Source organism: Cucurbita pepo, chromosome 13 (genome assembly GCF_057944985.1).
Source record: "Cucurbita pepo subsp. pepo isolate OVF chromosome 13, ASM5794498v1, whole genome shotgun sequence".
Taxonomy (NCBI): Eukaryota; Viridiplantae; Streptophyta; class Magnoliopsida; order Cucurbitales; family Cucurbitaceae; genus Cucurbita; species Cucurbita pepo.
Genome location: NC_141810.1, coordinates 2434371 through 2456267, shown reverse-complemented (window position 1 = coordinate 2456267; position 21897 = coordinate 2434371). Strand labels below are relative to the sequence as shown.

The following is a 21897-nucleotide window of genomic DNA, read 5'->3' as shown; positions in this document are numbered from 1 at the left end:
TTTCTTTTGGAGTCATTTGTTCGACATTTGAGGATTCTATTGACATGGCTAAGTTAGAGCAGGATCATGCATTTTAAAAACCTTGAACAGAAGCCCGAAAAGGAAAGCTCAAAGTGGATAATATCATACGTTATGGAGAGTTGTGTTCATCTAACATGGTGTCATAACCATTCTTCTAACATGGTATCAAAGTCATGCTCTAAACTTAGTCATGCCAATAGAATCCTCAAATGTCGGACAAAGGACTCCAAAAGAAAAAGTCGAAGGCATAGTAAAAAAATGACTAAGACTCCAAAAGAAAAAGGAGTTGAGCCTCAATTAAGGGAAGACATACTTTGTTCGAGGGGAGGTGTTGGATGAAAGTCCCACATCGACTAATTTAGGGAATGATCATGGGTTTATAATCAATAAATACTATATTTATTGGTATGAGGCGTTTTTGGGAAGTCCAAAGCAAAGCAATGACAACTTATGCTCAAAGTGGACGATATCATACAACTACGAAGAGTCGTGTTATCTAACATGTTATCATAGTCCTTCTTCTAACACTTTTAACTTATCCACTCTTTCACTAACCGACAACTTCCACCTTCTTCCAACAAAAGTTCTCTAATACCGGCCTTCATGAATTCACACGAGCCTCCTCCCAACAATGACATATTCTTTTGATTGCGACGTCAATAGCCAATCAAGAAGGCAAAGTAAGACTAAGTCGACAGACTGGGCATATTTTTTTCACTTGTTATCTTCTATGATATTGTTGGTATAACATCGGTTCATTGGTGTCTCCTTCGTAACTTGTAAGACTGTCAATGGGGGCAACACAAGGTTGGGTCAGTGAACTCACTTGGTGTGGCCGCCTCGATGGATGTTGTCGTTTTGGATCTTCCTCACTTGTGATCATAGGTAACGACATCAAAGGTTATTGAAACACGAGTGTATTTAAGGATTAAATTAATGCAATAAAAAGAAGGTATTTTCAATTGTGATTAAAAGGTGTGGAAAACAAAATAGGGAACGTGGGAGGTAGTACAGTCACCGACGTGCCCAAAAGGGCTTCGGCTGTTCCCACCTTCCCTTACCTTTTACTCCTTTTCCATATTTATTATATATAATTTTTTTTTTTCTTCTTCTTCTTCTTCTTCTTCTTCTCCATCCTCCATTTCTTCTCTCAAAACCCACCCACTGCAACCATTGCTCCGACCACCGCCACCCATAATTCATAACCCCCAAATGGGCAAGGCCTTCAAATGGTTCCGTGGCCTTCTGGGTCTCAAAAAACCAGACCCAGCGTTCACACCTTCTCCTTCTAAGCGCAAGCCCAAGTGCCACTTCGCCAAGTCCTTCAAAGACAAGAACAAGCTCCGCCACCATGACGCCCTCACCCCCTCCCTCGCCGTCGTCAAGCTGCCCAGCAACGGACAGACCGTGCCCATCACGGCGGTTCACACCCTCACCTTCCACGAGGCCGACTTTGCCGCCACCAAAATTCAGGCTGCATTTCGTGGATTTCTGGTTTGAAATTATTCTACCATTTCATTCTCTTTTATTTTTTGTTTAGAATCTCAATTAATTAACTTACATTATCCTTTCCCATTGGGATTACCAAAATGAATCCTTTTTTATTTTTTTTCTTTCAATCTTAGCTGTTGGGTGTGATCCACACTCATCTCAAATCAAATCAAATCAAATAAATAAAATTAATTGGAATTTTGAAACATGAAAGCTTCTTCTGGACGGCGTCGTTTAACTTAAACGGCGTCGTTACCCCTAACCTTCAAATCCCTTCCAATGGTCACCGGATTCTCTCCTTTGTACTTGCATTTATTTATCTATTTATTTGAAAATTCTGTAAAAGTAAAAAATAAAGTAAAATCCATTTCTCTTCTTCCTTTCCAGCTTTGATGAAAGCATGGTCTATTTCAAGGAAAAAAAAAAAGTGATTTTTATGGTAAATAACTTACCTTTCACCTTTTTTACATTAACCCAACTGAAAATATCAAGGATTATAGGGACCCATTTGAGATATAGCAATAATTGAGGGGTCAAACCTAATAGAATTTGAAGTAAAGGGTTGTGGTTGTTGTACCGTCTACGTCTACTGCTAGCAGATATTTTCATCTTCGGCTTATAAGAAACTATTCGTTCTCCTCTTTAGGCAACTTGAGATCTCAATATGGTTCGATTGTTTGGTTGTTGCTGTGCATGATTTTATGAAGGCAAGGAAGGCATTGAGGGCACTAAGAGGGTTGGTGAGACTTCAGGCATTGGTTCGAGGCCATATCGAGAGGAAGCGGACGGCTGAATGGCTACAACGAATGCAGGCGTTGCTAAGAGCACAAACACGGGCACGAGCGGGCTGGAGTCGATCGGCTTCTGAGTTGTTGCATTCAGATATCAAATTTTCGTGTGAAACACAGTCCTTTAGTGCATTTGAATTCCCTCATGAAGTTGAGGAAAGCTCTTTCTTTTCTGGTACGAGTACAAAGAAAAGCCCCGTCACCCCGACCAGTACGAGGAGCTATTTTAGTAGCGACTCGGAATATCCGAGCTACATGGCCTGCACTGAATCCTCAAGAGCCAAAATGAGATCTCATAGCGTTCCAAGACAGCATCCTCAATATGAGAGATCGAGCTCCGCTAAGCGGAGTTCTATGTACGTCGTTGAGGATTCGAGATTACAATCAAATATTGTTGGGAAAGCCTACCCTGGTTCTGGTCTACTGGACAAACATGGCATGCCTGTGAGTTACAGATACTGATGCCAGTCCTAATAATAATAATTGGTGTGTCGATGTCGATCGGATTCGAACTTTGAGACTCGGGGACGGTCGAGTTTATATCTCTAGAACTAGATATACATCATTGTTCTTACAATTTTTCATGTTAGTATGCTAATGTATATTCTTTTGTTCTCTACCTGCCTTAGTTTTTCTCTTATTGACCCCGAAAAGTGACTCGACGACGATCATTCGATCTGCCTCGATTTGCGAAAAGTTTTAGAACACACACAAAATACCAAAAGAATGTATAAAAAACCTCATCAAGAATGGCTAATTTGCACAGTCCCATTTTGAAGTTGGCACACAGCTCAGGTAATGGCACCAGCTGCAGTGCTTGTGTCCACTGTCCCCCTTGAATAGCATAGCCAGCCCCATGGTAAAGCTGTGCAACACACAACAAACTGAATTAGTTAACTCGATTCGAACATGTCGTAAACGGGATACAAGAAGCAACAAAGAATCCAACGCTATCTTGTTGAAAGTAATAAGTTGTAACATCTCTACCGCGAGTACATATTGTCCATTTTGGCCCGTTACGTATCGTCGTCAACCTCACGGTTTTAAAACGTTTATGTTAAAGAAGAGGTTTCCACACCCTTATAAGATATATTTCGTTCTCCTCTCCAACCGATGTGGGATCTCACAATCCTCCTCTCTTGGGGCCATGAGCCTAGCTCTGATACCATTTGTAACAGTCCAAGCACACCGCTAATAGATATTATCTGTTTTGGCCCATTACGTATCGCTTGAGTCTACTAAATGATCAAAAGGCAAGAGTTTTGAGGGTTTACCCAACAACTAGTAGACTTGCAGCAGCCAGCCAGAGAATATACTGATAAGTTTTATATTTGGATACACGACGACTACACGGTGGTGGGAGATGGTGGCGCTCGGCCCATTTGAACGGCGGTCGTATAAGCAACACAAACCCGACAAGTAATCCTGTTAAGAATCCTCCAATGTGGGAGAAGTTGTCCACATGAGGCAGCACACCAACTGCCAAGTTGATTACTACGATCACAATGATGGTGAAGAGTGAAGCAGCCTATAAAAACACATCACACCAAAAAGTAAACAGACAAAGCTATTACAAACATAAATATTCAATGTCGGATTCAATGTCTGGCAGCTAACCTTGTTGGAGTAGACTGTCCAGTTCACTAAAAGCTCGGATAGCATAGCTCCAAGAAGTCCAAAGAGGGCACCAGAAGCACCCACAGAAATATTAAGACATTATAAACGTGTCTACTAGGGAGAGGTTTCCACACTCTTATAAAAATGCTTCGTTCTCCTCTTCAATCGATGTGGGATCTCACAATCCACCCCCTTCGGGCCCAACGTCCTCGCTGTCACTCGTTCCCTTCTCTAATCAATGTATAACAAGCTACATAGGACCATACCAAATCCAAATTGTTGCTCAAGGCGGATCCCAATCAAAGCCAAACTCAACATATTTGCAAGAAGATGAATGATTCCAGCGTGCAACCAGATACAGGACATAAGTCTCCATACTTGATGCTGAGGAACAATCTTATCCCATTTCAAAGCTCCCAATTTCAACAGTCTTTAGAGCAAATCAATGAAATTAAGAGGAACGAAGGATCAAACCAAAACAGAGCAGATGGAGATGAAATAAAGGGGGTAAAAACAGAGCAGCCGCAGAGACATACGTATTTGAAGAGGGACCCAAGAGGGGATTCTCCTTGAAAGGCTGCAACGAAAACCGCCCAAGAAAAGTGGCCACACACTTATCTCCATAACCCAGATTGGAAGTGGGGCAATTATTGAGGTACATGATCATAATGAACATAGCAATATTAGCCACAACAAACATAGGAACCAACCATGGCGTCCATTGCTTCTCAGAAGAAGAATAGCTCGCATTCGAGTCACTACGTTCCAGTTCTTGATTCGACATCGTCCTCTTTAGCCCACAAAACCACTCTGTTTCTCTGTTTTTTTTACAGAAGTTAAGGTTTCTCAGTGAATCAGTTGGAGCTGGAATAGCCGAGCTCTGTAAGTTATTTCATGGTGACTATTTGGAGAGGAATTTACGATTACACCCCTCACTTGAGATGGAATAATCACAGAAAGCGGAATTTATTTTAATGGAAAATTGCTTTAATTATTTTCCATATATATAGTAAATATAAGAAATTTTATATATTTAAAACAAGTTTTAAAATTTAAGCTAAATTATCTCAATTATTATAAAATATTTATTTTATTCTCATAGAAAAAAAAAGTCAAAACTCTTAAATGGTTATTTTTAATATAGAAATTAAATGAAATATTTATTATAAATATTTATTTTTATTCAAAATCGATGTGAATTTAGTAAATACTATATTTTGAAAAAATATCTGTATCAAATAAAATCTAGAATATATTTACCATAAATCCCTTAAAATTATATGATATTACCTTTGAGCCACGTGGCAAAAAATAATTTAAAAAAAATTAAATAAATAGGAGAGATTAAAGGGGAGAGGGCATTTATGGTAATTGATAAACGAATGGAAGTCAACGTAGGTGTGGGGGTTCGTTATTTTCACACGCGCCGATAACGCGTTATATATTTTATAATTGTTTATTCTTTAACTGTTTTTAAAAAAATAAAATTACAAGTTTTTTTCTTTTTTTTCTTTTTTTTTTTTTTAAATGTCATTTTCTAGAAAAATATATATACAAATTGAATGGTAAATTAAGGCTTTAAAAAGGAATAAATAAATGTTTTACTAATTAATATTTTATTCCCTTTCTCTTAAATTTCTCTACTCACTTAGTCTCTATCTCAGTTTACCATAAATGGTTCCCCTCAAACATTAAGCAATAGTTAGCAGCTACTTCGATGAAATTCCCTCTAAGTTTTTTCGGGCATACGTAGAACCATCAATGAAAGAAGGATCACCGTTGGAAAAAACCATTACGATAAGTTGAATTTCTAAATTTCTCTTTTTCATCAAATTTCATTAATTTGATTACAATTCTCTTGATCGAGACGGAAGAATAATATTAAAGTTGGTCTATGAATTCTAGAAAATCTCATATTGGATTCATTATAAAAACAAAAGGTCGAAACTTGACCACAAGTGGCAAAAGGTCAGCATAACCAATAAAGAACTATAGAAAAATCGCGATAGGAAAAAAAAATTGAAAAAGAATAGTTGTAGGTTCGTAACTTAGGTTTGAGATCCTAGCCTAAATTCGAACTTGAGGCTTGACAAGCATCCCACTCGAGCCATAGAACTCATCCCAAACCTAACCAAGTTCAGAAGCCCAAACGACCCCAATAGAAAAATATTGCATTGACTCAACCAATGCTTACAATGTGAGATTTCACGTATTTTAATTTATACAATCTAGAATTTTAAGCTCCATTGACTCAACCAAAGCTTACTCGAGTAAGGCACCACTCAACCAAAGCTGTAAAAATAAATTTATTAAGAAGACATAATTTCATGTGTTTAATTTATACGTTTCTCAGTTGTAATAACCTAAACTCTCTATTCACATAAAAATTAGATTATATTATAATATTAAAATTTAAATTTTTAGAAACTCTCTATTCACATCAAAATTAGATTATATTGTAATATTAAAATTTAAATTTTTAGAAATTGTGTTGAATATTGTATGATAAAATTTTTCATTGAAACATTATTGCATCTATTAAGTATATTTTTTAATAGAAACTATGTATTAAAAAATTTGTTTAACTAAATAATTTTTTTCAAAATATACTTATACAACATAAGGCTTGCTTTATATATATAATCCCAACAAATATATACATATATATATATATATATATCTTTTTTTTTCTTTTTAATTTGTTGGAGTAAGTAACTTAAAAAGATTGAAATTAAAATTGAAGAGACTAGGAAGTAACAATTACAAAATACCCATTGTCATTCTTCCAGGGGTTTTCCGTCATTTTACTCGTTCACCAACCGACCCAGCCCGGTTCAGTTTCCACGGTTTCGTCTTCTACAAGGACCGACCGACCAACCACCCAACCTAAGCCCGTCCCCAAAAGCTCAAGAAAGAAAATTACAAAATAAAACAAATAAATATTTTTAATTTGTATATTTTCCAGCTCGCGTGTCCGGCACGTGATATTCTTCGTCCGGTCGGGACCCGGTTCTGGTCTCCTCTGGTCTCTGAAATCTCTAAAATCTTTTTCTCATTCATGACCTCCGACGACGACGACGCGGTTTAATGTCAGGAGCATTGAGTTCCGAGTTCAAGCCATGGCAACGCAGATCCGTCTGGATTTTCAGAGTTCTCATCCAACGGCTCAGCATTGATCTCCCACAAGGTCTCACCTTCTTCCGACAGTACGTGATTCTGTCCCACCATCTCTTCTGCTTCTTCGTCTTCGTCTTCGTCTTCGTCTTCTTCTTCCTCCTCTCTCCTGCGCTTCACTCCGATTGAAACTCCGAACAGTTTCGGCGCCGTTCGCTTCGCCGGCGATGCCGTCGTTGTCTCCTCAACCTTCAGTCTCACCTCCTGAACCCCGTCGCTGACGGCGCCGTCGTCTTTCATCGCCTGTCTCGCTGGCAAGAGCTCCAGCGCCTTCATGTCTCGGACGCTCACCGACTCCAACTGGTGGTGGTGGCCTGAAGCGTAATTCGTCATCAACGATAGTATGTTGTTACAGAGCCCTTTCAACTGAGTCAACTCGTGACTCAGTTGCATGTTCTCCTTTCTCAACCGCTCGTTCTCCCCCATAAGTTCCGGCGTGGTGGTGCAGCTCGTACCTCGCTGAAATGCCATCGGCGATGAGTTCGAGGATGTCACCTGCTCTTCCGCAGAGTTCGACGGCGATATCACATGAGCCACCACTAATGGAGACGCCGCAACTAACACCGGCCCAGATACGGCCGGCGTCGTCGTCGTCGTCGCTGAAGACAACGCCACTTTCCGCCGCTGAATGTCTCGGAGAAGTCCTTTCTCACCTCTCCGGAAACAATCATTCGCAAATTCCCATCGGTCCGGCACAACCTTTCGAAATCCCTAAGCCGTATTTTAAAGAACAATAAGACGGAAAATTCCAGAAACAAACAACCATTGTTCCAAAAGAGAGAAAAATTGGGAAACGGTTGAAACGGCAGAAACTTACGTAAGTGTTAAGCTGACGAACGAAACTAGAAAAATTATTATGTTTAAAGTATTTGGGAAGTAAATCTCGAGCGAATTCCGCAGGTCGCCAAACTATGAAGGTAGATCCGTCATCGTTCCACGAGATGAAGTCGTCGACAGCCGAATCATCAACCAACTGATAAGTTTTCGTAAGAAACGGCGTCGGAATAGATCTCTGAGAATCTCCTGATCCAGAGTCGACGATCGGTTCCGCCGTCGCGGAGCCATCTCCTCTTCTCCCAGATCTAAACCGTAAGGATCTCCGAATCAGGACAACTCTGGCCTCAATCTGATCAATTAAACCTCCCTCCGAATCCGAAGAAACAAAAAAAAAAACACACTAAAAAGAAGAAATAGTCAAAATCGGGCAATGGAGCAATAGTTTTTCAACAGTTACTCGAAGAACTCAGAATCCAGAGATGATAAAACACCCAGTGTTCTTGTACAAAGAATTGAAGTTGAATGATATAAGAACACAGAAATAGACGTCAAATCAATCGAATTAAAAGTTTCCATAGTAATTACCCCGGGAAGATTGTGGAATCAGAATCAGAGGAGTAAAAACACCGCCGTGCCTGAAAATGAACCTCCGCCACTGCAGCGCCAGAAGCTCCGCATAGAGAGAGAGAGAGAGAGAGAGAAGTTTTGTTGTTTCTAGAAGTTTCTGGGTAAGGAAAAGAATATGATAAGGAAGAGAAGGGAGGTTCGAGAAGGAAAAGGGGAAATTTAAAAAATAAAAATAAAAAATAAAAAAATGGAGGTGGGGACCACAACAGAAAGGATAGGGATAGGAAGGTACCAGAAGCTTGCGATGTCTCTTTATCCCTCGTGGATTTTCTTATTTCTTTATTTATTTATTTACCCTTTTTCGTTTGGGCCGTTTTGTGGGCTTAGAGTCCGACTATTGGCCCAATTATGAAACCTAACCCATTGAGCTAAATTAATTTTACACTTCCCTTTGAATTCCATTGGTAGATATGAAAATTGATTTTTCATTTATAAATTTTGCAAGTTGGTCCCCATTATAATTTATAAATATTTACCATTTGCCCCTCTTACACGAAGATGTATTTTAGAAAAGTTGTCGAAGACAAAGACTCGTGTGTCTAATTTGAAGAAGGATATTCAAAATTTTGTCTTTTATTAAGTATTTCTAGAAGGATTTCCGAAATTTTGTCTTTTCTTAAAAAATAAAAATAAAAAAAAAAAAACTTTTTAAATGAAAATTAGAATCTGAAATGAATATATCATTGTATTAATCCCAATTTCTATCATTGTATGTACTCTGAGGAGGGAAACGAAGCATTTATTGTAAGAGTGTGAGAACCTGACGGTAAAGCTGACAATTATATATAATGGGCCAAAATAGACAATATTTGCTAATGATAACTTGAATGATTAAATATACTATGACAACTTTTAAACAAAGAGCAGACCCGAGAAGTACTGCAAATAACCGAGCACAATTGTAGCTCTTTCTAATACAATAAAACAAGCATAAGAGAAGATATCCAAACATACATGTCTACAAGGAACAACATTCAGTTTGTCCGACCAATAGATACATGGTTATAAGAATGACAAGCCGCATCACAGCAACATTGTGAAGTAAATTCTCATAACCATTTCAGAAACTCAAACAGAAAAAACCAGTAGAGGAGGGGATAAATACCCATTAAAGTATATATTGAATAATGATGAACCAAAGATGTGGTGTGAGAGGCTTAAAAACTTGAACGCCAAAGCAAGTAAGAACTCTTCCTTCTAAGCTTTTTATTCAATACCTCTGCATTATGTATGGAAGTAGATGTACGTTTTAAGCCTTCTTCTGGTAGCCCCATGGATTGTTGTTTGCCCAATTCCATTGGTCCCTGCACATTTCATCTACGCCATATTTTGCCCTGAAATCACAGCACCAAGCAAAAACCAAACCCAAATGAACAATGTGTTTCGAGGACGCTGCCTTGACAAAGACTAGATTGAGTACTTACGTCCAACCGAGTTCTCGCTTGGCCTTCTCCGTTGATGCATACACCGCCGTTGCATCACCAGGCCTCCTCGGGCATAGTTTTACAGGGATTTTCTGGACAATAAAAACAACCAAATCAAGATTATGTATAATTCTTAACAAAGCATAAAGGGAGAGACGAAAGAGGACAGGACGGGCATAGACCTTGCCGGAGGCCTTCTCGAAGGCTGCAACCATTTCTAGCACAGACGTGCCTTGTCCAGTCCCTAAGTTGTAGGCAGTGCACCCTAGTAGAATAGGTCGATATGCGTCAACCAACGTTCTTAAACAGAAATTTCTCAAACTAGTTCGATATGTAGTTTAAGGAAAATGGCTACCTATATCTTCGTTCGTAAAAAGCTTTCGAAGAGCAGCAATGTGACCATCGGCTAGGTCCATAACATGGATATAGTCTCGAACCTTTTCGTAAAAAAGTATCGAATTTCAAGTAAGTTACACAACTATGGCTACCATTGGATTGGAACTCATAACAGCAAAAGTACTTACAGCGCTGCCATCCTTCGTTGGATAGTCATGACCATATACATTAAGCTCCGGCAGTCTTCCTACTGCAACTTGCTGAATGTAAGGCATGAGATTGTTAGGGATACCCTTTGGATCTTCGCCAAGTTTACCACTCTCATGAGCTCCAACAGGGTTGAAGTATCTCAACAAGATTATGCCCCAATCGGGCTCGGCTTTTTGAATGTCTCGAGCGATCTCTTCCAAGAAAAGCTGTAAAAAAAGTAAATAGGAGAGGAACAACACTTTCAATCAGAAAATTCCCAGCATTTTCAGATCCAATTCTCGCACGGGCGGATAGAAACACGAACATGATTAAGTGTAACCGAACCTTGGTTCGTCCATAAGGATTCAGTGCCACTAAACCAAAATCCTCAACACATGGAACTTTCTCAGGCTGACCATAAACAGTTGCAGAAGACGAGAAAACCATCTATTCCCAACACATTCAGGAGCAAAAATCAAAGCATAAGCAAATTGTTCAATTCAGAAAGATTTTAAAGCATCTAGAACAGGAATATCTACCTTCTTACAACCATATTTTGCCATAACCTCATAGAGATTGATAGTTCCAACAAGATTATTATCAAAATATCGTCGTGGGAAAGCAACGCTCTCCCCAACAGCTTTAAGGCCAGCAAAATGTATAACAGCATCAAATCTTACACAAGAAAACCCCCAATTCATAAACATTAACTCAAAACAGAATCATCAAAGCTCTCTGGATCATTCATTCATTCATACCTCGTTTTTGAAAACAATTTCTCTAAGTCCTCCTTATTCCGCAGGTCCCCCTACAAACAAAAACGAGAAAATCCAAAACCTAATTCAAAATCAAAACGAAAGAAGATAGCAAAATCATTAATCGTAACAAACAGTATACCAAATTAAACTCGAGTCTGTCGGAAAGATTAGGGCCAGCTAATTCCCGGACACGATCAACAGCTTCAACAACCGAATTATCAAGATTATCAATAATCGAAACCCGAAATCCTTCTTTAAGAAGCAGAAGAACAGTGTGGCTGCCGATGAATCCAGCCCCACCGGTGACGAGAATCGTCCGCTCTAAGCTCCCCATTTTACACAGAAAATGACAGCAATTCGACGGTCCAAAATCACTTTTTGTCTCGGGAAAGTTACAGAATATCTTCTGTGAGATGAAAATGGTAGATGGAGAATGAGGAAATATTTATGGGGATTTGAAACCTCTGAGATTCGAACCAACGGTGCAAGAGAATTAGTTTCGATTTTCTTTTCTTGGGGGATAAGAACGCCCAAAAAGAAGAAAAAAAAAAAAAAAAAAAAAAAAAAAAAGCTTTTTAATGGAAAATTTCAAAATCTGTTTTCACAGAGCTCGTTTTTGTTGGCGCGCTAATTAATGTGGACGTTGTCCATGAACTTACCAACTCGCTCTTCCCGCGTGTACTTCACGTATCAATCCCGCATCTGACAAAATCCGAAGATTCTTTTGGATAATTCTTATCCACATATTTCGAGAAAAACTTGTTATTGGTTTCCTTAATTTTAGATTCCCTAATTTTTAATTCATTTTTTTCTATTTGAAACTTTAAATAAAAAATACAAAATTCACAATTTTTTTCATTTATTAAAAATATTTTACGTTTGTAGTTGATATTAATGATGCGTTCTGTTTTACAAATGTTTAATATTTGAACTTTATAACATCTTAATTATTAATTTAAATAAATAGTTTTTTTTAAAATACTAAAAAAACAACCCGACATCTCAACCCAATAATAAAAGTTTGATTGGATTAGGATCTCTATTCAAATTGTTTAGGTCACCAAACCAAAATTTTAGGTCATCTAAAAATAGTTCAATTCCTCACTTAACTCTCACGTGCCAAATTCACAAAATTATGAAAGAGTAATTAAATAAAATAAGCAAAAAATTTTACTTGTGATTATCCTCTAGGCATTCCATAAAAAATATTTTAGATTCCTCATTTCTAAATAAAGTTCTAATGATATAAAACCACATGTTTCACATGCCATAAAAAAAAATATAATTATTATAGTATTTAAATAAAGATGGTAACTTGTTATAACAACGAGTTAAATCATTTTTTCTGCCTATTTATAAATATATATTAAACTATAAATAGTTTATCGAAAAATTCTTAGATAATGGATCCCAAGAGTTGAAGCTCTATTATATTAGCAAAGGGGATGTCGATGAAACTTTTGGGCACTCTTGGAGTAATGTATTTGGTGTATAGCTAACCGAGTAGCTTTAAAAACATGTGTATACGCTCGTAATACAATGAAAATTTTTACCTCAACTCTTTTTCGTACCTTCTTGGTTGGAATCATAAATGAGTTGTCTCCTTATTCATCATTTTCGGAGTACAGAGTTATTGTGAAATATGTAGGTGGTGGAACCCTTCAAGTTCGTTGGTGGAACCTTTCATAATTCATGTTGTTTTCTATTTGGTCTCGGCAATCTTAGGTTAAAATAATATTTAAAACTGTCTATCATATTTTTAGAAGAACTAAATTACATATTTAAATTACATGAGTCGAACAAAACTCCTATTTTTATCAAAAATTTTAAAATAATTTTTAAAAAAATATGATTCAGATTGTTCTACTAAAATAGAAAAATCTCTTAAAGGATTTATTTTATTTTTTAAAATATTATAATTAATTATTATTCTAAAAAATTGACCAACTGTAAATTTTGGGGGTCCGATTGATACTTGAATGATAGGGTTGACAACTTAATCTAAATTAATCCAACTCGACCTTCTATTTTCGGATTGGATTGGATTAGGTCATCGAGCTGTTAATTTTTTTTTAATTAATAGGTATTTTTAAAACACGATAATAATGATTATATTTATAACAACTGTATTTTTGTAATTTTTTTAAAAAATATTTAAATATTAATGAAACTTTTGAAAAGTCTCACGTGTATTTAAAATAATATATTTCAAATAAAGTATTAACAATTTATTTTTATTAATTTTTATAAACTAAACTCTTTCAAATTAATGACACTTTTTAAAATTAAATTTAATTAATTTTCCACACCCATGCAGTTACGTTTGAAGTCCGCAACAATTGTGTCTTCACTGTTTGGGCTGTTGTAGTACCGGGCGGTGGACGACAGTTTAATCAAACAGATGTTTGGACATTCGAAGTGAAACCCGACCTTAAGGGTGTTCGTATTTGGGCTCGAACCAACTGCAGCTTCGATGAGTCAGGTCACGGTAGATGTGAGACGGGTGACTGTGGTGGCCTCCTCCAGTGCCTAGCTTATGGTACTCCGCCGACCACCCTCGCAGAATACACATCGGACCAATTCAATTTGTTCAACTTGGACCTATTTGATATATCTCTCGCCCATGGCTTTAATGTTCCCATGGAGTTCAGCCCAACTTCTTGCAAGTGCACGGGTGGTGGCGTCGGTGGCATAAGGTATATTAAATTAATAAAATATTCCTAAACTTTATATTTTATTTAAAAATTATAATAAAAGTTTTCAAATATTAAAACCACAACTTTGCTCCGATTAAGTAACCGCTCCCATATTCATATATATATGGAGTAGTTGTAATAAGAGCTCGATGGGATGGAAAATTAGTACAATAATATTTTCAACGGACCATAAAAACATTTTTTTTCTCAATTTATATGCATATATTGAAATTTCGAACTAATAATTATATCAATCTAAACTTTAAGCAACTCTCGTACTCAGGGATTCGAGTAACAACGATACTTCACCATTTAAGCTTTTATTGAAGTAAGAACCGTCAAATTAAAAAAAAAAATTAACATTTCCTCCTACAAAATTGAGATCAACTAAATAAAATTAGAATCTTGTTTTAAATTGAGCCACTGACTCATTCAATCAAGCAGGTTATGATGTCCCAGTGGGAGAGGAAAACAAAACACCATTTATAATAGTCACTATATTTATTCCTTTTTCTACTTATTCTTTCCTACGGGATAAAGAAGCCCAGCCAAATTTCGTTTAGCCCAATGGGCCCAGCTTAGAGCCCTGCAAAATATATAAGCCCAATGGGCGCACATTAGTTAAAAACCCAAAAGCAGTGCAGACAAAGCCCAGCCCAGTATCTATACGCCCAAATGGGCCTTCTTTCGTAAAACCAAAAACAGATCAGACTAGCCCAAGTCCAATATGTGCTGGCCGAATGGGCCTAATTTCGAGCCGAAGGACTAAGCTCAGTCCAATATATAAGCTCAATGGGCCCACTTTCGTTAAAACCAAAAACAGAGCAGACGAAACCCTGCCCATTATATATAAGCCATTGGGCCCAGTTTTGAGCCCATTACTAAGCCCATACCAATATATAGAAGCCCAATATGCCCACTTTTGTTAAAGCCCAAAAGAGATCAGACCAAGCCTAGCCCAATATGTACAGGCCCAAATGGGCCATGTTTCGTGCCTCAGTGACTAAGACCATCTCAATATATAAGCCTAATGGGCCCAGTTTCGTCAAAACCCAAAATAGGCAAGGTAAAGCAAAAACAGAGTTCGGAAGCTTTTCTTTATCAGAGCCAGGTTTCGATCCTGGGACCTGTGGGTTATGGGCCCACCACGCTTCCGCTGCGCCACTCTGATTTGTTGTACATATGGCTACAATTATTGTTATATAAATATAGCTTAATTTAGAAATATGAAAATTCGTTGAATTTCAAGTATTTGTCTATAATCTAACCACCGTGAGAATAAAATTAAATCCTTTTTTCACCTCCAATTATTTATTTCTATTATATTGTTTTTTACTAACATTTTACATTCCTGGTTCTTGCTATTAATTTAACCTTTTATAAACTAAACTCAATTATTTCTTTATTATTCAAATTAATGATTTTTTCAAAAATTGAATCTAATTAATTTATAACATATTTTTTACCTTTTTTTTAAAAGTTATCTAACTGTGGTAATAATTATATATATATTAAATAAACTTTAAATTATTCAAATATGGAATAGTATTGATTAAAAAGGGACAAAATGGGGAGAAAGTCTCTACTAGAATTATCAATGGATTATAGATTATAGATGGTTGAGAATTATTATTATTATTATTTAAAAGTAATTTTCAATTTTTCAAATATTACATGGACTAAATACACACTAAATTAAATATCAACCATTTTTATCTTAAATTATTTTGACCATTATAATAAAATATACATAGCCTTCCATATATTTAATAAGAATTATAAAAGAATTAATTCATAAAAGAAAGAAAATACCAAAATTCTGTCTATTCGATCTCTAATAAATATCAAATTCAATAATTGTTTTCAACTAGACTTTCTTTAAAAGATTGAAATGTTCTTCGATCTCTAGTTAACTACGACTATGATCGTGTAAAGATGCAAGTTAGGAAGATGGAAACAAAGACGAAGAGGATAATTATGAATATTTGTTTTCTTTTTTCTCTTCTTTCTTTTTGTTCTCACACCCATGCAGCTATCTTTGAAATCTGGAACAATTGTGACTTCACTGTTTGGGTTGCCGTAGTGCCAAGAGGTGGATGAGAGCTTAATCAAACTGATGTTTGGACACTTGAACTGAAACTCGACGTTACGAATGCTCGTATTTGGGCTCGAACCAACTGCAACTTCGATGCGTCGGGTCGCGGTCAATGTCAAACTGGTGACTGTGATGGCCTCCTCCAGTGTCAGGCTTACGGTACTCCCCCGAACACCCTAGCCGAGTACGCATTGAACCAATTCAATAACTTGGACTTCTTTGATATTTCTCTCGTTGATGGATTTAACGTTCCGATGGAGTTCAGCCCGACCTCTGGCGGGTGTACTCGTGGCATCAGGTATATTAAATTAATTTGAAATAATAAAAATACTCGTAAACTTTATATATATTTTTATTTTTAAATATTTTAAACTTTTAAAAAGTTCGGTGGTTTATTCATATTCTTAATAAAGGTGCACAGCCGACATCAACGGACAGTGCCCAAATGAGCTGAGGGCTCCCGGAGGCTGCAACAACCCTTGCACGGTGTTCGGTGGCGATCGGTACTGTTGCACTGCCCCAAACAGCAGCTGCGGGCCAACAGATTACTCCATATTCTTCAAGAATCGGTGTCCAGATGCGTACAGTTACCCAAAAGACGATGCCACCAGCACCTTTACTTGCCCGGGAGGAACCAACTATAAGGTCGTTTTTTGCCCTTAAAACGCTACAATATAAAAATCCAAACTTGGCTCATAATAAGAGCTCCCATATGGAGAGCAGTTGTAATAAGAGCTGGATGGGTTCGAAAATTAGCACATATGATATCTTCAATAAACAATAAACACTTTTTTAACTCGATTTAGACTTTAAATTTTGTGGATGTAGCTACTAAAATCTTATACTAATAATTGTATTTATCTTCATAGAACACAAAATAATATGAAAAATGAAGTAATGTTTCCATACAATTACTAGACTTTTGGTATGAAATGTTTGACATATTTTCTTGGAAATTTTCGAAAGTGTCCCACAACCCGAATTACCTTCGAGTTAAATCACCCTAAACCTTGTTTGGATGAATCCAAAGACCAAGACTTAGTCCAAGTCAAGCCAATACCCCAAATTTCACTCTAAATGAAAATTCAAAGCATTTAATACTCTTAACGCGTTGATTGTACTAGTTCATCTTTAAATCCCAGCCCATTTTTGTCTTTCCGAGCACCAAACTTGGGCATGGGAGCCTCCATTAATTGCTTCCTCATCTTCCTCCTTTATCTCTTCTCCTTCCATGTCCACTCCAACGCAGCTTCGTCTCAAGCCATTTCCGACACTCAAACCTTACGGCAGCTTATAAGTGACAAAGATAATAATTGGGCATTCGTCGTGGATCCCAGCTCCGGTAGCTCCTGGATTTCGGTCGGAACTAGGGACCCCGGCGGCCTCCTCCAGTGGCGAGCTTATGTGGATCGTGGCCGTGGCAGCCTCCTCCGGTGGCGAGCTTACGTAGATCAATTATTGTGATGTTGTTGTTATTAATTTGTAACTTTGTTTTGTTGCTCAAATTTTAAGAAATAAATATGTTTCTAAATTATTGATCTCTCCTTCCTCTTTTTTCCTCTCTCTCTTCAAGTTAATACGAAGTATTATAATGTATTTTAAAAATTGTAAAATATTTATTTCATAATTTTAATATATATATATATATATATGGTTAATTTTGGTTTTATTATTATTTTTTTCAAAATTATTGATCAAATTTTAACCAATACCATGGTTAGTTGAAAATTGACATCGTTGCAAATAGTAATTGTGACACTCGAGTAAAGGAGGAATACATTAATTAACCGAGACCAGATTGAAATGAGAGCAACGTTGAGAATAGAATGATTAAAATAGAGTTAAAATAATTGAAAACCACTTCTTGTATTAACGAGGTGCGTTCCTTTACGGTGGCTCAATCATAAAAACTTTATGATTAATGTTTTATATGGAGCAATTCTATGTTGGGTGACCTACTAGAAATTTTCCTAAGATGCATGTGAGTGAAAACAAAGCATGCTAGAATGACTCGTATTGCAAGAGAACATCTGGATCGTCATATACTGATCCTGGGCTGGGGCATGGGGCATTACAGTCATCCTAAATGATGACACAAGTTTGTGTTAGTTCTGACATCCTAACTAACCATCATCCTATTATCATCATATTCTATCATGATACGTATAATGTAACAACCCTAAATTTATATTAACTTAAAGTTGCTACTTTACACCTAACATAATTATTTTATGCGAAAATAATTATTTGAAATATTATCATAAAACATTGTCGTGGACTTATATGTAAATTAAAATAACTATTACCTATAGTTATAGACAAAACAAAGAAACTCGATTCGAAATCTTTGTGACCCTACAAGAAAAATTTGGAAAGACCATGACTATTCCAATTCAAACTGGCTCTATACTATCGAGTTCTATCTCTATATTATCGAGCTCTATATTCAACAACATGGACTTCTTCGATATCTCTCTTGTGGATGGGTTCAACGTTCCAATGGATTTTAGTCCGACTTCTGGTGGGTGCAGGGGCATCCGGTGCGGCGTAGACATCAACGGACAATGCCCCAACGAGCTGAGGGCTCCTGGAGGCTGCAACAACCCTTGCACCGTGTTCAAAACGGACGAATTCTGCTGCAACTCCGGCAACTGTGGGCCGACCCCTTTGTCTAGGTTCTTCAAGGATCGTTGCCCCGATGCGTATAGCTACCCCAAGGACGATCCAACCAGCACCTTTACTTGCCCCGGTGGAACTAACTATAAGGTTGTGTTTTGCCCTTAAAAAAATATATTTATAATAATCACAAAACTATAGTCTAAATAATTAAGAGCTCATATATATATATATATATATATATATATATATATATATATATATATATATATATACATGAGTCTTGCTTCATTTCCGTATGCTTTAGTTTTCTTCTATTATATATGTATGCGAGTATTTGAGTGATTGTAATAAGTTAATTATATTTCGATTTCAACATTAATCTCGTCTCTTTTATATATATTAAAGTTTTCCATTTTAATTTTGGACGATGATAATAATAATAATAATAATAATAAAAAAATAAAATAAAACAAATACATTTATGGTTAGTATACGGAGGAAACTCTTAATTTCATATTTAAAAAATATTTATAAACTTTCGAAACTAACGTTAATACTCTTAAATATTTAGAAAAAAGTGAAAAAATATTTACTCCTAATTATTAAAATTGAAGATGGAAATGGTCTACCAGAGATAGGTTGATAGTAAAAATATTTTATAAGATTTAAGGGTATTATTGAAATTTTTAGAAATTTAATCCGATAGGTAAAGATTAAACCATCAATATTTAAGATAATGATTAATATTTTATCCATCTAATTATGCTTTTACCAGGACACATAATTTGAATATATTGTTTTTTTTTATACTTATTCAAAGTACTAAATTTTAAAATATTTAGTTGTATATTTAAAAAAATACTTGTTATGTCTCAAAATCATTTCTTTTAGCTTAACAATTGTGTGTGAAAATTGAGTTAATCAAGCATTAAAATTGTAATTAATATTTTATTCATCTAACTATTTTAGATAAATTATAGTATTATTATCTTATTTTACTCATTACATTTTGAAAAAAATATATATATTTTTTTTTTTGTGGTGGCTTGTGGACTGTACCAAGTCAAAGTCAGACGATAAGTCGTCCTCCTAATTCACTGTACCCAGTCAAGCCAGACGATAAGTCGTTTTCTAAATTTCCAAGCAATCTTAGTACATAAATATTTAAAGAAGAATTCATTTGATTTTTAATAATAAAATTTTAAATCGGTAATCATTTGATTTTTAAAGTTAATATTTTAAAAATCTTAATCAAAATTTGAAAACTAACAAAATAATTTAATTCTCATAAGATTTTCTATTTTTTTTATTTTATATTCTTAAATTTTGAAGAACAATAAATTTTTTGTTTTGATTTTTATTAAAAAATTAATCTTATAAACATTATTTTTAATTCTTATTTTTGTTTTTAAAATTTAGTTAAGAATATTAACCGGGAACAAGCTTTTTCTCTAAAAAATATTTATTTTTACTTTTATTTCTATATGTACTATATATATATATATTTTAAATTTTGATTAAAACATTAAAAGAAAAAAGAAAAAAAGAAAAAAGTACTAAATTATTATAAAATTGATATTAATTTATCGACGTGGACCACTATTTTTGGTTAGTGGGGAACTCTTTTCCAAATGGGATTTGTGTTTATATTCCAAACCCACTTTAAGCTCGTGATGTTCTCTAATTTCCTATATAAACCTCATTAGATCGGTTGTTTAAGCACAAAGCTTATGAAGATCACCATTTTCTTTCTCCTTTTCTCCACGCTTTTCTGCGTCAAATATGCGGATGCAGCCACTTTTAAAGTCCGCAACAATTGCCCTTTCACCGTTTGGGCGGCCGCTGTACCGGGCGGCGGACGAAGGCTCAACCGTAATGAGGTATGGACATTCTGGGTTAACCCCGGCACTGCGGCCGCTCGCATTTGGGCTCGAACCAACTGCAACTTTGACCAGTCTGGCAACGGACGATGTCAAACTGGGGACTGTGGTGGTCGCCTCCAATGCCAAGGCTACGGCGCTCCGCCCAACACCCTAGCTGAATACGCATTGAACCAATGGAACAACTTGGACTTCTTTGATATCTCACTTGTCGATGGGTTTAACGTTCCAATGGAGTTCAGTCCCACTTCTGGTCGGTGCAGGGGCATCAGCTGTCGGTTTGACATCAACGCACAGTGCCCGAACGAGCTGAAGGCTCCGGGAGGCTGTAACAACCCGTGCACTGTCTTCAAGAGTGACCGGTATTGCTGCAACTCCGGCAACTGTGGAGCCACCTGGTACTCGCGATTTTTCAAGGACAGGTGTCCCAGCGCTTACAGTTACCCCAACGACAATCCAACCAGCACCTTCACTTGCCCCGGCGGAACCAACTATAGGGTTGTTTTCTGCCCTTAATATCTTGGGGTGCCCTTAAACCAAACATGCAAAAATAAATAATGGTGCGCTCATCCGCCCTTCATATATATATGATGTTTAATTTCCTATGTTTAATCCTTATTACGTGGTATGGGTTGTGTTTTTAAAGATAATATATACATGTGCGAGTCTGTTTCAACTATGGTCGACCCTATTAACAATTCACCTAATTCTCTTAGTAAATATCATTTTTCTAATTTAATTCAATTTAAATTGAGGAAGCAAACTCCGACCATATACAAACATCATTTGCCTGAGCTTCCGAACGGTCAAAAATCTAAGAAACGAAATATTAATGTCATGCGAGATGAGGGAGTCGGCGTTTCCATGCGTGACACGTGTCACTTAAAGGAGGTGGCGCGTGTCAGTGTCGTTCCGGGTCAAGGTGGACTCCGGGTCGCGTCTTCAGGTTTCGGGTTGCAGGCGACTGTGGGTTGGGCCGTATCCTCAGGTGGGCTTCAGATTGACTTCTGCTGGGCCTACTCACTGGTTGGTGCAGGCGGGCCGAGGATGGCTGTTTTGGGTCGCGCATCCGAATCTCCGACTGGGCTGCACGCTTCTGGGCTGTTTATCCCATTGGGCCGTTAGCGTTTCTAGGCCGTATGTACAGATAGGCTTACGCCGTGGGTTGGGTCCGACCCGGATCCGAGTCCGGTGGACTTCATCTTCTTCACCCGTTTTCACACGATTTTCCGACGATGTTTCCGGCGTTGTTTCTTTACCATAACGGCTAAAATATTTATAACCTTATAATTAAGATTTAAAGAGCAAAAAAAAAAAAAAAATAATAATTTAGAGATGAAAAATAACCAAAATATATATAATAGTCAATAATTTAATATTTAATATTTTTTCTATAAATATTTAA

General features: G+C 36.6%; 7 protein-coding genes and 2 pseudogenes across 7 annotated transcripts; 5 read left to right on the top strand and 4 right to left on the bottom strand.

Annotated features, from left to right (window-relative positions):
• The first annotated feature begins 1132 nt into the window (after positions 1–1132).
• On the top strand, positions 1133–2881 carry LOC147789628 (protein IQ-DOMAIN 22-like). The gene is made up of 2 exons (XM_087129591.1): positions 1133–1515; positions 2220–2881. The coding sequence occupies exons 1-2, from the start codon at positions 1234–1236 to the stop codon at positions 2760–2762; spliced, it is 825 nt and encodes a 274-aa protein (XP_086985717.1). The 5' UTR covers positions 1133–1233; the 3' UTR covers positions 2763–2881.
• Positions 2882–2963: 82 nt separating this feature from the next.
• Positions 2964–3977, bottom strand: LOC147789627 (RHOMBOID-like protein 3). The gene is made up of 3 exons (XM_087129590.1): positions 3918–3977; positions 3575–3828; positions 2964–3165 (listed from the first exon to the last, which is right to left on the bottom strand). Exons 1-3 carry the CDS (start codon positions 3960–3962, stop codon positions 3054–3056), a joined length of 411 nt encoding a protein of 136 aa, XP_086985716.1. The 5' UTR covers positions 3963–3977; the 3' UTR covers positions 2964–3053.
• Positions 3978–4148: 171 nt separating this feature from the next.
• LOC111809361 (RHOMBOID-like protein 2 pseudogene) lies at positions 4149–4701 on the bottom strand (annotated as a pseudogene).
• Positions 4702–6625: 1924 nt separating this feature from the next.
• Positions 6626–9720, bottom strand: LOC111809351 (heat stress transcription factor B-2b). The gene is made up of 4 exons (XM_087116931.1): positions 9713–9720; positions 9337–9406; positions 7909–8268; positions 6626–7802 (listed from the first exon to the last, which is right to left on the bottom strand). Exons 1-4 carry the CDS (start codon positions 9718–9720, stop codon positions 7008–7010), a joined length of 1233 nt encoding a protein of 410 aa, XP_086973057.1. The 3' UTR covers positions 6626–7007.
• LOC111808017 (bifunctional UDP-glucose 4-epimerase and UDP-xylose 4-epimerase 1) lies at positions 9373–11744 on the bottom strand. The gene is made up of 9 exons (XM_023693775.2): positions 11342–11744; positions 11203–11252; positions 10984–11119; positions 10790–10891; positions 10444–10671; positions 10275–10356; positions 10102–10184; positions 9920–10011; positions 9373–9829 (listed from the first exon to the last, which is right to left on the bottom strand). The coding sequence occupies exons 1-9, from the start codon at positions 11534–11536 to the stop codon at positions 9745–9747; spliced, it is 1053 nt and encodes a 350-aa protein (XP_023549543.2). The 5' UTR covers positions 11537–11744; the 3' UTR covers positions 9373–9744.
• Positions 11745–13503: 1759 nt separating this feature from the next.
• On the top strand, positions 13504–14230 carry LOC147789626 (thaumatin-like protein; the record flags this gene model as incomplete). Its single annotated transcript, XM_087116929.1, has 2 exons — positions 13504–13898; positions 14182–14230. Coding segments are annotated over 2 exons (444 nt in total), but the record flags the coding sequence as incomplete, so codon positions are not given.
• A 1645-nt stretch (positions 14231–15875) lies between these two features.
• LOC111809128 (protein P21-like) lies at positions 15876–16656 on the top strand (annotated as a pseudogene).
• Positions 16657–18372: 1716 nt separating this feature from the next.
• Positions 18373–18841, top strand: LOC147789625 (thaumatin-like protein). The gene has a single exon (XM_087116928.1). It carries the CDS (start codon positions 18373–18375, stop codon positions 18775–18777), a length of 405 nt encoding a protein of 134 aa, XP_086973054.1. The 3' UTR covers positions 18778–18841.
• A 1501-nt stretch (positions 18842–20342) lies between these two features.
• Positions 20343–21171, top strand: LOC111809180 (protein P21). The gene has a single exon (XM_023695562.2). It carries the CDS (start codon positions 20343–20345, stop codon positions 21006–21008), a length of 666 nt encoding a protein of 221 aa, XP_023551330.2. The 3' UTR covers positions 21009–21171.
• The last annotated feature ends 726 nt before the right edge of the window (positions 21172–21897 follow it).

What these genes read in the sequence shown, in the direction of transcription:
- LOC111808017 (XM_023693775.2), bottom strand. Translation starts at nt 11,536, where the DNA reads ATGGGGAGCTTAGAGCGGACGATTCTCGTCACCGGTGGGGCTGGATTC. An exon ending in AAATTGTTTTCAAAAACGAG is followed by an intron (nt 11,120 to 11,202) that starts GTATGAATGAAT and finishes TTCTTGTGTAAG; the next exon opens with ATTTGATGCTGTTATACATT. An exon ending in AAGCGAGAACTCGGTTGGAC is followed by an intron (nt 9,830 to 9,919) that starts GTAAGTACTCAA and finishes CTGTGATTTCAG; the next exon opens with GGCAAAATATGGCGTAGATG.
- LOC111809180 (XM_023695562.2), top strand. Translation starts at nt 20,343, where the DNA reads ATGAAGATCACCATTTTCTTTCTCCTTTTCTCCACGCTTTTCTGCGTC.
- LOC147789625 (XM_087116928.1), top strand. Translation starts at nt 18,373, where the DNA reads ATGACTATTCCAATTCAAACTGGCTCTATACTATCGAGTTCTATCTCT.
- LOC147789627 (XM_087129590.1), bottom strand. Translation starts at nt 3,962, where the DNA reads ATGCTATCCGAGCTTTTAGTGAACTGGACAGTCTACTCCAACAAG. An exon ending in GGACAGTCTACTCCAACAAG is followed by an intron (nt 3,829 to 3,917) that starts GTTAGCTGCCAG and finishes GTGTTTTTATAG; the next exon opens with GCTGCTTCACTCTTCACCAT. An exon ending in GCAAGTCTACTAGTTGTTGG is followed by an intron (nt 3,166 to 3,574) that starts GTAAACCCTCAA and finishes TGTGTTGCACAG; the next exon opens with CTTTACCATGGGGCTGGCTA.
- LOC111809351 (XM_087116931.1), bottom strand. An exon ending in TTTGTTTAAAAGTTGTCATA is followed by an intron (nt 8,269 to 9,336) that starts GTATATTTAATC and finishes TCTTCTTTTTAG; the next exon opens with TGTGTTTTTTTTTTTGTTTC. An exon ending in TTCGTCAGCTTAACACTTAC is followed by an intron (nt 7,803 to 7,908) that starts GTAAGTTTCTGC and finishes AATACGGCTTAG; the next exon opens with GGATTTCGAAAGGTTGTGCC.
- LOC147789628 (XM_087129591.1), top strand. Translation starts at nt 1,234, where the DNA reads ATGGGCAAGGCCTTCAAATGGTTCCGTGGCCTTCTGGGTCTCAAAAAA. An exon ending in CTGCATTTCGTGGATTTCTG is followed by an intron (nt 1,516 to 2,219) that starts GTTTGAAATTAT and finishes GATTTTATGAAG; the next exon opens with GCAAGGAAGGCATTGAGGGC.